Raw genomic sequence first — 13,585 nt, forward strand, 5'->3', positions numbered from 1 at the left:
ATGTCCACATCCTTCTCTTGAAATGGCCACTTTTCTGACTTACCACCTGAATCATTCTAATGTGAGATGGCAAATAATACAATTGTGGTCTGTGTTTTAGGGATGCTGCACTTGAAATAAATTGACCTGTTTGCATGGTACAGACTAAACGATTTTACTGTGAAAGCTGAAATTAAGTATACTTTGTATGAGGAGGTATTGCCACATCCGATGTGAAAGTGTATTTTAAAAGTCTCTTATGGGTGGAGTGATGCTGTACAAATAAAAAGGCTGCTGTTCTGCAGGCCATTTACAAGACTGTAAATTTCAGACATGTCGGTACACAGTAACAAGCTTACTTATAGTTTAAGAGGCAATAGGACCCAACATTATAACTGACATGCATTTGCTTGTATTTTCTTCGAGCAACCACACCTTGTCAAAGAATTAAAACTGGTTTATCCATGTAAAACCATCGATGGTTACGATGGTAAAGTTTGTTTAGCATGAGTCACCCATCCAGTTTTAATGCCATTGGAGACTTGTCCTTTAGAGCACTGTTGATGGGCTGGATACTGAGAAAGTGCAATCAAAATGGATGGAAACATAGTTTGGCAATAATCAATGATGCAAGAAATGTGTCTGCTTCTTCTGTGGACACAGCATCAGTATGTCACATTCAGTTTCAGTTTAGTTTATTTGTTAAGGTACATTACAAAATAACGAACACACATGGTATAAAAAAAGCCAAGAGGCTATTTTTCATTTGTAGTCCCTTGGCCAAAGTGCCAAAAATAAAAACAAAAAAGTTCAATGATTGGAAAAAAACATGAAAAGCAATATACTAGAAGCAGCAGTGACTTATGTACAGATAGACCAACATTGCAAGAAAACAGGAAATATAGATAGCATCAGCAAAAAAAGAGTAGTGCTGAAATGTGTATGTGTGAACATGTTTCCCAAAGAAGTGATGACTAAAAAGGACGGCTAACAACCACTCCATACAGTGTTTATGAACACGAAAAGAGACACATATTTATCACAACTCCATCAATACTTTTCTTGAGAATATTGCAGAACACAACTCTATGTATATAGCACCTTTAAAAACAGTTTACTAAGTGCTTTGACAAACAAAGCAAAAGCAGAAATGGGAAATGTAGAAAGCAATACAGCAACAGAAAGCCAAGCAGTCCTAAGTGAGATGAGAACACTGTTAATTCACATTTTGCTTTAGAAAAAAAAGCACAAGTTATTCCACATTCCTCAGAAAACTGTTATACAGCCCTCTGCTCAAACTCACACTGTTCTGCTGCCCTATTTCTCCCTTTCTCAGCCCAAACCGCCGGCATGCTCTGGCTCCCCACATATTGTTTAAATTAAGTGCCTCTGAAACTGGGTCACGTTATTTTCTTCCCTAAAGTGCAAGCATATGCATTGCCTTGAATGTTCATGTGTATTTCAGCTGAGAGAACCAGATGTTTATTTGGCTGTTGGCAGGAGGTCCGCAGCAGCATTTCAGCAGAACTTTGGCTATCTGTGTTTTGCTTCTTGGCAGAGACGCATAGATGAATTAAGACTGAGGGGGGTCTGTGACGCCAAGCCTGCTCCCTGCCCTGTTCCCCCCATAGAGAGTTACATCGAAACGACTTGCTTACTCAGCTTTTCCACTGGGACACTGAGTTAAAGGGAAAACTCCGTCTGGCACACAGATTTTAGCCAGTTTATTTTTGTTTATGCTCTCATACAATTTCTTTTTGCATTTGCGTTTTTCTCTGAAACTAAAACAAGACTTTTCCGGGAAAACCAGCTTTGTAAAAGCGCTCGAATGCTCCAGAAGGAGTTATGTAATTTGTTTGTTATGAACTGTCACAAAAATGAGTTTACTTGATTGAAATGGGAGTTCACAAAGTCAGCCTTATTGTCACTGGAGAAACTCTTTTACAGTTCCAGTTCGAAATTTTATTCACACCCGCAGAGTAAGTAGAAAGGAGAGAGTGTAGGAGACAGATCGGTTCTAACTGGACTAGACTGGTTCACAGTATTTCTGACTTTTCCAAACATGGGCTTGCCAAATAGGCTGTGCAGCAAAAAGAGTCTCTGTTCAACACTGTGCCTCCTGCAGTCGCATAGGACTGGGGAGAAACCTGCCGCTGCCAAGTCATACGTTTCTGTGCACTCACAAACAAGTCACCAAGTGTTATCAAAGTTATGTTATGTGTTTGTTGATTGTGGTGTTTTTTCTAAATTCTAGGTAATACAACAACAGAAGGTGATGAAAAGAAGGGGAGCACAGAAGATACACCTAAACCAGCTGAAACACCTCAGGACTCTGCTGTGTAAGACCAGTTATTAAAATAAATCATAATGAATGTAAAGTGATATATAAGGCTACTTTTATACATACATGAATATTTGCTTATTTCTTTTTTTATATTTATATTTTTATTTTGAAAAAGCATTCACTTTTAATTTATTCTTCGTACATTGTTACTGTATCATTGCAAATGGGTTCAAGTAGTCAAGTCAAGTCAGTATTATTTGTAAAGCCAATTTATTATTTATGTGTATATATGTATATTAATAGACTCTTTTATTGCTGCTACTTGGTTGAAACTGCCAAACAACATGTTGCTGTATTTTATTATACAATGACAAAAATCTGTCTATCTATTATCACAAATCACAATTTGGCTGAGAGGGCTTTACAGTATACATCGTCCCTCTGTCCTTAGACCCTCCAATCGACGATGGAAAAACTCCCCAAAAAACCTATAACGTAAAAAAAACCATAGCATAGCATTGTGCAAATTCAAAACAAAAACAAAATGAAATTGCAATGCTTTAGATATCTATTATACAATCTAGCTCTTCCAAGTGTTTAAATAACTGAAACAAGGGGAGTTTCACAAGAAACTACACCTGCACAGACTTCTCATCATCTTCAAGCACAATGTCATCATATCCTAATTTGTCAAGCGCACTAAATTACCTTAAAGCACCATAGCTGTGGTACACAGCTTAGCCTGTATTCTATAGAAATGAATAATACGTACTGTACATATGAACATAACATTAGCATATTCTACTATTACACACTATTCACAATAAAAAAAAACTTTATTATATGTCATATACCAAGACAGATATTTTTATATTTACCAAATAAAAATAAGTGCATTAGCAAGGTAACCAGCTTATTAGGAATATTGTCGTTTTTGGAATAAGGTCAAAAAGTGGAATATTTTGCACATGTAACGTAGTCTGTTAGTAAGCAGGATCATTTTTCTTCTATAGTCCTCCAAAAAGCACGAAAGCTCTGTCAATACGCTTCTAAATTTGTATCTGTGTCTTTGCTACAGGCTGGAGCACACAGGCCCAGAACACCCTGAAACCCTGAAGGACTCTAATGTCTCCAGTGACTCTCCCACACCTTCCCCCACGTTACCAGACTCAGGAGGACAGGAGGACAGACAGATTGTCACTCTGGTAGAGGAGGAGGAGGATGAAGAGCCCAGGCAGTCTACTGTCACCCTGATGGAGGAGGAGGTGGAGGAGGAAGAAGAGAAGACTGAGGAGTCGTCGAGGAGGGAGGCAGACAGGAACCAGTGGGAGAGCCAGACTTACTGTCCTTTCTCCTCCTTATCCTCTCTGTCTCTGTCTTGCATGGCCACCCTGCCAGAGCTGCTCCATCGCTGGTGCTCCGCCAGGCTGGCCAAGGAGAGACTCCGCAGCCTCAAGCGGAGGCAGCTGAGCACCCAAACACAGACACAACCTAACACGAACACCCCTCCCCTCACACACACGCCTCCACTGATCCCTGCCCCTGTCCCCACGCCTCTCAAAGAAGATCTGCCCCTCACAGAAAAAGCTCCGGAGCCTGAGGCTCCCATTAACAGCCAAAAAGAGGGGAAAGTCTTGACTGAGGCACACGCCACACAATCAAACACTCACACTCCTGAAACACACACTCCAGAGCTCAACATCCTCCTTGAGCCGAGCAGAACCTCCACCATCCCCCCTCACAGTTTCTCAGACATCCAGAGTTCCCTGACATTGCCTACCCCCACCCACGAGGAGAGGCTGCTCCCTCCTATTAAAGACGCAGCCCTGGACTCTGTCCCCACTCCTCCCCTCCAAGCTGTCTTTATCCCAGAGACGCAGCAGGCCAGCAGTGCCACCCCCACCCTTACTGTCAGCGCTCCCCCACAGCCCATAGCCTCTGAGACTCCTTCTACTGCTGTTGTAGTTCCCCCTGTTCCCAAAGAGCAGCCCGTTCAGCCTCTTCCCACTGCATCAAGACCTGAAGACCTGATACCCCCTCCCACTGAGCTGCCAACACCTGTCCCACTCGCAGACACAGATACAGTGAAGTCAGGCACAGAAACAGACTCACAGAGACACAATGTCCAGACTTCTCAGACTCATGGGGAGCAAGGCGACTCGCTCACACAGACTGGAGAGCCTCACCGAGTGGAGGACTCAGTGGATGAGGACCTGTTGAGCTCTAATGGGAATGGCAATGTCCACCGGACAGCTACAGACTTCTATGCAGAGCTGCAGAACGGAGGAGATTATAATGGCGGAGCAATGACAGGGAACGGCATGTTATTGAATGGGGGGACGGTGCACGGCTCCAGCCAGAAGGAGAGCGTGTTCATGAGGCTGAACAACAGGATAAAAGCCCTGGAGATGAACATGAGTCTGTCCAGCAGATACCTGGAGGAGCTCAGCCAGAGGTAAACCACTGGACACAATGAGCCGTAGATGGCACTTCCTCAGGCTTCCAGCAGATCCTTAAAAAGTCTAAAAAGGCATTGAATTAATTAATCTTTTTTTTAAGGCCTTAATTAGTGTTCAAATGTCTGAAAAAAGTTCTTTAAAAGCCTTCAAAATGCTTAGACATGGAAAATGAGAATAAATAATTTTTTTTCTGAAGTTGGATTTAGTAATTTAATAATAACTGATAACATATTTTATTTATTGATTATTATTAGAATTGTTATTATAGTTACTATTATTTTAAATATAAAAAATCTGCCAATTTCCCCTCAAATGAACATAACCAAAAAAGTTATGTTTCATGTTACAATGAATATTTGGGCAAAATTAAGCAATTGATCCTCAACTTTGGCTTGTTGAAAAAATGCTCCTAGATTTCACTACAAGTGGCATTAAAAAGTCCTAAAAAGTTTTTTGTATTTGTAATGCTCAGGTACCGTAAGCAGATGGAGGAGATGCAGCGAGCGTTCAATAAGACCATCATCAAACTGCAGAACACCTCCCGCATTGCAGAAGAGCAGGTCAGTTTCACATGAAGGCAATATGCACAAGAGAAGTTTAAGCATAAATGGAAAGTGGTTATGTGTGTTTGTCTGATAGCAATGACTGACAGATGATAAACTTGTGCTTTTCAGGACCAGAAGCAGACAGAATCCATCCAGGTCCTGCAGAGCCAGCTGGAGAACGTCACCAAACTGATGCTCAACCTCACCGCTACAGTCAGCCAGCTGCAGAGAGAGGTAGTGTATCTGTATCGACTGTACTGACGACCGCATAACGGAACATAGTCCTTACAGGTTCACAGCATTTTTCAACCAGTGCAGAAATCATGTCTGTTTGTCGTATTTGTTGTGAGAGTTTAAGCTCTGCCCATGCCAAAACCACACCAGAGTTAGAAACGTGCATGGTTTTCTGCGGGGAATATTCTCTGCAACACTTTGATGTCAAACTGACATTTAGCAGACCACATGGAAATGGGGCTGTGCAGCACATATCTTAAGTTCAGCAGGGAAATACTGAAAATGTTACAGCTAAAAGAACATAGGCAAATTATACTAATTTTGGCAAATATGTGACTCTTATTTTAATATTTGAAGTGCCTCCAGCAAACTGTTAACTGGGACAAGAGACAAAAAAAGACACATTTGGAGACCATGTACAACACACAGTTCAGTAGTCCCAAATAGATCAATCCCAGAATTGGCTCTTTTCTGTCGTCGACACTTCAAAAAGTTTAACTTTTCGTGCTCAGTGGCTGACTTCAAAGGTTGCCCTGCTGACCTTAACTGAGAGCATACAGTCACGCCATTGTTCAGTCATGTTTTGTTTGAGAAAACCTCCTTTTCTGCTGCCTCTGAAAAGAGGAAATCTTGTGCTCACAAGGATTAAACTGCATTAGAAATATATATATTTATACATTTTATACCTCAAAGCCCCAAAAATACACCACATTATCTAAAAGACAGAAGAATGTCAGAGCTGGCGATTGGGAGTAAGGTTTATCTAAAATTAGCACCACGTTCTTAGCTGTTTGACAACGTAGTCAAGCTGAAGGCTCATGTTATCTATTACCATTTACAAGCAGAGGTCTGTGTGTTTTATGATCAGAGTTGGAGGTGAGCAGGTACTCTCGAGCTGCAGGGCTATTGAATATTCATAGATCACTGAGCACTTAATGAGGCCAAGGCATAGAGTTACATCTAAGCCTGTAGTTTTTAGGGGATTAATCAATGCTGTGTGAAGAATCTAATATGTCTACATACAAAATTGTTTTGTTTTTTACTGTATGTGATTTAAAGTTTCATGCAACATTTCACTGATCGCTGTTTTTCTTTTTCTCTGCAGGTTTCTGACCGTCAGAGCTACCTGGTGGTCTCTCTGGTTCTGTGTCTGACTCTGGGCCTCTTGCTATGTCTGCAGTGCTGTCGCAGCTCCTCTCCCGCCCCCAACACCAGCACTGCTGCCCTTCCCAAAAGCAACCACTACCCCAGCCCCAAGAGGTTTGTCCCACCAAAGCCTCATTCCCAATGTACAAAAAACCCACTAACACTCGCTAACATCTGACTTTTTAATGCAATGAGAATGCGTACAGCGTCAGCATTCACACCCAAATGACTCTGCAGTGAACACAGGTTTTTATCGCCTCCAACTGCGATCGGCAGTGATGGGTGCACAACACACAGGTGAAAATGCTAATATAAGCTCCATAACCCGCAAAATGCAATAACGTGCCATCACAAATTACCATCCATCTCCTCCAAAGCAGTGCTAAAACACCAATCCAAATACATCTGCGTCGCATTTGAAAGAGACACTGAATAAGTAAGAGATATATAAACAGAGGAAACCACTGAAAAGTCTTTAAAGACCTTGTTTCTGTTGCTGTCCACTGTTTACCTGTACCCTGGCCTGTCAATGACATCGTACGGACACACCAACAAAACAACCCCCACACACACACACCCAAAAGCTGACAGGCAGACTTGTGAGCTGCAGCAGTATGCTCACTGGCAGTAGAAATGCAGTCAATCGCATATATTTAGCAGGTTTACCCGTGTTTGAAAAACCTGCATGCACGTGTTAATTTTGGTGGGAAAGGGGTGTAACATTCCTGCAGAGTATGAATGGGATATTTTCCTTCTGCAGGCCTGGCTCTTAATTCACTGAGTTCTTCTACTTGTCTCCTACACCCAGTTTTATGATTCTGCTTTTAAACAGGACATATTGTATCACTTGTCACTCCTGTTCTGCCACTAACTGTAGGGCTGCCGTACTTGTGACAATGCAAACAACATAAATGTCAATCTAATTTTTCTTGGCAGATGCTTCTCCTCCTATGACGATATGAGCCTAAAGCGCAGGGTGACCTGTCCGCTTGTTCGCTCGAAGTCGTTCCACTTGTCCTCTACAGAAGGTAAGAGCTGCCTCTCCCTAAACACACCAATGCACACACAAAATACTCAAGTCTCCCTCAAACCTCCCCTCTCTGTTTTTCTATTTATTGAGTTTCCACCTCCTGTTTTGCCATTAAAACACATGCAACATTGACTACAGTCATAGCTCATTGCAAAAAAAATCATTTTATTGCCACTTTAGACCTTTTCAGGCTAGTTATGTTGGACTGCTGCAGCTCTTACCACACAACATCCTAGTACGATCTGAATCTTTCTTACTTATTTCTTTCTCTCCCACTCTCATTCAGTCTTAATCTCTGCTGTTTCCTCTCACACATGTCGCCATGCGTAGTGGCTGCTGATAGCCCTGATGTTGCCAGTGCCTTGAGCAACACTAGCCCACAGGGAGAGGCTGGTGCAATAAAAGAATGAAGTCTTTGACTCATGAAACCTTAAACTCCCCCTGCTGTTCATTATCCCTCAACTATGTGTGTGTGGGTGTGTGAGTTCGCCCTTGAGGCCGAGAGGCTGTCATTGCCAGCTTGTGCCCACATGCAGGCTTAAGGAGTGTAATAATAGAGCATGGTGCTTCGCTGGCTCATGGTAGACATTTGCAAGTAGTAATCGATAATTAAAATAACACGCTTTTCCCGTGATTTTAGCTTAACTGTAGCTCTTTGTCGTAGTCGAATTGTGTTCTCTTTTTTGCAGACATTAAACCATGATTAGAAACTCTTTAATAAAACTACTTGCAAGGTCACTTCATGCTTGTTACATGTATGTATTCCTGTTTGCCATTCCATCATTAACCTGGCCCCTCTCTCCCCTCCCCAGTAGGTCCAGATGACTTGTACATTGTAGAACCTCTAAGGTTTTCTCCAGAGAAAAAGGTACAGTGTTTGTTTCAACTGCTGCTGTTGGCTGTGTCGGCCGCCTTACTTTTAGTGCTGTGTGTTTTCTAGTGTGGGTCAGTGTGTCCATTAAGTGTTACTAGAGCAGTGAAAGGCTTCTCCGTCAGTCTGAATTCTGATCTCAGTGGAGTAGCTGAGATAAGGGAGCAGCTGTTAAGGTTCAGCCCACCCCAAATACATGTTGACCACTTCTTTGCGGACACTGTGGGCATATTTTCTGATTTGACGATAATCAGCAAAATGAAAACATCTCTTTTCCAGTGAAAACATTTGTCGAGGTGAATAAATCATGGTGCACTGTGGACTTAAATCACACAGGGTGTCTGCAGGTCCTTAAAAAGTCTTAAATTCAAGTTTATAAATATGAGATCTTGAAAGTCTTTAAATGGAGAAAAAGAAAAAGATGAATTTTCCAAAAATCAGTCTTAAATCTGATTTAAAAATGATCCTGAAAGGTCATTAATATGCATTAAATTTAAGTGCCTTATACCTGTAGACACCCTGATCACAGCACAGCTCAAGGGTCAGTTATAAGTCCCTTTTACAGAGCCTTTTGCGTTGTTATTCTGCCACACCCTTCTGTATAAAGGTATAAACACAGTATTGGCAAAAATAAAGACAAAAACCAAAAAAGTAATCTTTAAAACAAAAAAACATGGTATTGGGATACTGAGTTGTTCCGCCTTTGAGACAGCAGCAGAGGTGGTAACAGTGCCAAATCGACATCTGCGTAAAAAGTGAGCTAGCAGGACAGGACTTGTGTCACATTTTGACAACGTGTTATCTGTGCGAACCAACATCAGGATATTTAAATTCAATATCAATTAGCAGCTAAGTCAAATAACAACAGCACCCGCAAAAGTCTGCAAATTGTGGAGACAGTGGGTCCCGGGACTCCTTACCCTCCATAACAGGGACAGTAAATGATTGTTATTGCCATGCCATGCCATTGTAATTGTTTAGAAAGCACTGCCCGACGAGTATGTTATAGGTCACAGTAGACGCTGGCCCTATTGTGTTGCACGTCACGGCCGTGGTTCTGTGTTTTCAAAAAGAAAGAAGAAAAAAAAGCATGTCAGTGTAATGGTCTTTGTTGCGGCAGAATTGGATCTCTGTGTAAAAGGGGCTATAAAAACTTTAGATAAGTAGTTTTTATGTTTTGTTTGATCTAAATCCTAGATTCAGTCATTCCCTGTGAAACTTTCCCACCCTTTGATCCATTTGTGTGACCTCAGTGTCTAGCAGAAAAGTGGTTGATATGGCTTTACATTGTTAGATGTATCTTGGTTTTCTCTAAATATGTTTTTTTTTAACGTGCACTCCTTCTGTTTTGTGTTCTTTCTCTATAGAAAAAGCGTTGCAAGACAAAGTCATTGGACAAGGTTGAGATCCTGAAGCCAGCTGATCCCTCTGCTCCGCTCACAAACGGGGGTCTAAACTGCAACGGATTCCACCCATACCTCCCTGCGTCACCACCACCACCACCCCCTCCTCCTCCTCCTCCCCCTCCTCCTCCACCTCTTCCTCTTCCTCCTCCCCCTTCTCTCCCACCGCCTCCCCCTCCCTCTGTTGAGCTGGTGTCATCACTGCCCACTTGCACCTCCAACAAGGAGTTCCCCTCAGAGACCAGCAGCTGCAGCTCATCCACCCACTCTGAGGAGTCCTACACAAGCCGCCTCCCCCCTCCCTCCCCCGTTCCCTCCGCCGGCCTGTGCAACGGACACAGCCTGCCTTTTGCCCTCCAGCAGCCTCCCGCCAAGTCCCGCCAGGAGAAGCGCTCGATGAAGCGGCGTAGGTCGCGTCAGACGGAGCTGCAGTTCCCCGCCATGCGGGGAGGCAGCGTCGGCTCTCTGCCCAGCCTGCAGCAGCTCATGAAGGGAAACAAGGAGATCAGCGTCGGGACCATCGGAGTGACCGCAGTCACCGGACACGTCTGAATACTTACACACAACTTTCTGTTCACAACACACTCTATATGGTAGCAAACTTGTGAGGAGATGAGGTCTTAACTGCATCCCAAAGAACCACATTTCCCATGAGCACCCAGGCGCACCGTGGAACTGAAGTGGCAGCAGTAACTCGACATCATCCAGTCCTCATTCACTCCTGTCAAAGAGCTGTTTACGGTTACGTGCCTTTATATCCGTTCTAGACCTTTTAATCTTAAAAATATAAAGAATTGTTGACGGAAAGAGACACAATGGTGGGGGAGTGACACATTAACACAAGTCAAATCCATTGAAGTGTGTTTTTTTTCTACTGGATAAGCACATTGTCCCGTGACAGATGAGCACCAGTAAGCGTTTATCCCCACTCTGAGCACAGTGAGGAGAGGTCTTCAACTTCCTTCACCTACAGCGGGCATCAAGAAGTGTTATGCTGCTCTATTGGATGAAATGTGTCGCCGTGAGAGAAACTGTGCAGAGCATGACAGACTACTTCTCTTACCCTTTTTTTCTGTCTTTCATCGCCATCAATCTCCCCATTCTTTGTTTGCATCCTAACATGACTGCAGGTGTTTGTATGGGACCAGAGAGCTCAACTTCTCGTTGTTCACTTCTGTTTTCTTCTCTTCTGTCTCTGTCTTCTGCTCCAAACCAACCATCAGAGCTGAATGAAGAACATCATTTTACATGTCTGAATGTGTTAGTCCTTTCAGTTTAACTTCACAAATACAATCGCCGCGGTTTGTAGATCCTATGAGTTCACAATGAGCTGTACCTTCTCAGTTAATTTGGGCAGGGCCCGAAAAGCCTTTTAACACCAAATCAAGAGAAACTACACTGTTAAAGAGGATATTGTGACTGTCGAGGAAGGTAAAAAAGTTTCAACCAGGCTAGAGGCATTTTTTTATTTATTTATTTTTTATTTGTTGTCATCCATAACTGAGTCATGCTTCTCTTCTCTTTGCTAGTGTGGTTTATTTTAATTATTCTCACAACTTTTATGGTAGCATATGTTTCCTGATCAGAGCACAGTGTACTGTAGGAGCACATTGGGTTGCAGAGCTGAATGTTTACTTTTCTGTCTCTCTCTTCCTCTCTCTCTCACACACACACACACACACAGACACACACATCCTACTGGGACCCTGCAGCCGAGTCTGACAGACCAGTTTTATTTATCTATTTATTTATTTAAAAGACTACAGATTTTTCTCCAGCGTAACTTGCTTGCCAGTCTCCCAATCCTGCAGTGTCAAAGTACCCATGTGAGTTTGTTACACAGAAATATTACAGAGAAATGCACTCGACCACACTAACACATGGCAACAGTGGATGGCTCAACCACAGGCTTTATTTTTTCTTTCTTCTTCTTTTTTTTTAGCTCATGGCAGCCCCTTATTCTGTTTTGCCTCCGCCTGAAATATGGGACAAATATATCAGTCACATGTCCTGCAGCAGCTACTAGATAAATGAGTATTGACTTTAGAAAGCTTCTTAGGATCGTCACAATGCTGCTTTTGTATTTGTTCAGAGCTGCTGTGTTGGAAGTATGGAAAGGGCTAAACTGTTTATTGTTGTCGTGTCTTTTGTGTGCTTGTGTTGGCGTCTTTGTCGGGTCTCTCACCGATTGTTTTTAACCCGCCCTGTACACGATCGCATGACTGAAGTACGCTAATATTCAGTTTAATGTTTGAACAGCGTAGGGAGTTGCAGATGTGATAAGTTTTTTTAAATAATAAAATGTGTATATTTCTTTTTTTGTATGCAGTTTCTGACTGGCTCTGTGTGGTTGGACTTGTGTACAGTTTTGACAGAGACAGAATTTTCTTCTTACTCTTCCAAAAAAGAGAAAAAGTTACATTACCTCCTCTGACCAGCTTCTTTTTGCATATCTTTACCCACCGAGGTCGCCTCTCGACCCCCATTGCACGACTTCCTGTGACTGTGAAGAAAAGTTTGAATATGCCTGCTTTTATTAACCACTCTAACATGTTCCCATTAGGAGCTTGAATGCTTAATCACTCTACACGCCTGCTCTCCTGACTAGCTGATCCCTACGTGCATCCTCACTCTCATTATTGTCCACTCTCGACTTTTATTCCCTCGTCATCGCTCTTTGACTTTGTGTGTTCGCCCCACCTCGAATGATACTTGTGTTTTGTGAGGAGAAGGATACGAACTGTTGAATAAAGGGAACGCGGCGAAGATGGTTAAATTTGGAACACTATTAATGTGATTCTGTAAAAGCCGAGCAAATCATGAGGTTGTTTTTTTTACCCTTGAATGTGTAAGGTCTTACTTTTCTGTGTGTGTGTGTCAACCTGTATGCATGTGAGAATTTATTTGTTGTATGTGTGTGTCTGTGTTATGAGAAAAAGACTACTTTGAATCTACTTATCCCGTAACACAGCAAACAGGGAGAATGCCCTCGGAGAGAAATTCTAGCTCAGTGTGCACTTTGTATGACTCCTCACGCCTTTTTTTGTTTTTTTACCTTATATGTCAAGTGCTATCTTTTCTTTCTCTTTCTCTCTCACTGTCCCTCTTTCTCTCTGTGATTACTCTGAAGAGCTGCACAGTATTTTTGAGCAGGAGTGTTACTACAAAACTTGTAGTGCCATTAGAAACTGTGAATTTCTAAATAAAACCTTTTTTGTTGTCTTTCACCTTGTCTTTGGCTTTTATTGTGGTAGCTTTCATATTCAGTGATAGATAGTTTGTTTAAATGAAAGATGTGATGCTTAGAAACTGATTGTAATATTATAACAAATAAAAATTTGCCAAAGGGCAACTTTCAAAAGGCACCTTAGTAAACCAATTTATTTATTTGCTTTTCAATACAAATAATCTGTAATAACCATATTCCTGTTTATGAAAAAAAAAACTAAAAAAATTACATGTCCATGTAGCAATATGGATTTGTTTTGTGTATGTTTTTTGCTTGTTTGTTTGCTTCTTTGCTTTTGTTGTGTTGTTTGTGTTTTTTTTCTGAAAATTAGATATGTATCTTTGTTACTGTAATTTTAATTATCATTATTTTATTTTGTGATATATATGGACAAAAGTTAGATAT

General features: G+C 41.9%; 1 protein-coding gene across 4 annotated transcripts in view; it reads left to right on the top strand.

Moving 5' to 3' along the window:
• The window catches only part of suco (SUN domain containing ossification factor), a 55,378-nt gene extending 42,200 nt beyond the window's left edge, over positions 1–13,178 (top strand). For 3 of the 4 annotated variants that reach the window (XM_042482876.1, XM_042482881.1, XM_042482889.1), the window contains 8 exons: positions 2,234–2,318; positions 3,342–4,718; positions 5,195–5,282; positions 5,397–5,501; positions 6,607–6,761; positions 7,584–7,675; positions 8,490–8,545; positions 9,916–13,178. In XM_042482876.1, coding sequence (XP_042338810.1) covers positions 2,234–2,318; positions 3,342–4,718; positions 5,195–5,282; positions 5,397–5,501; positions 6,607–6,761; positions 7,584–7,675; positions 8,490–8,545; positions 9,916–10,503 — 2,546 coding nt within the window. In that variant the 3' untranslated portion in view covers positions 10,504–13,178. The remainder of the gene's footprint in view (positions 1–2,233; positions 2,319–3,341; positions 4,719–5,194; positions 5,283–5,396; positions 5,502–6,606; positions 6,762–7,583; positions 7,676–8,489; positions 8,546–9,915) is intronic. The other variant, XM_042482892.1, reaches the window with a different exon arrangement.
• The last annotated feature ends 407 nt before the right edge of the window (positions 13,179–13,585 follow it).

This window comes from Plectropomus leopardus, chromosome 3, assembly GCF_008729295.1.
Source record: "Plectropomus leopardus isolate mb chromosome 3, YSFRI_Pleo_2.0, whole genome shotgun sequence".
NCBI lineage: Eukaryota > Metazoa > Chordata > Actinopteri > Perciformes > Serranidae > Plectropomus > Plectropomus leopardus.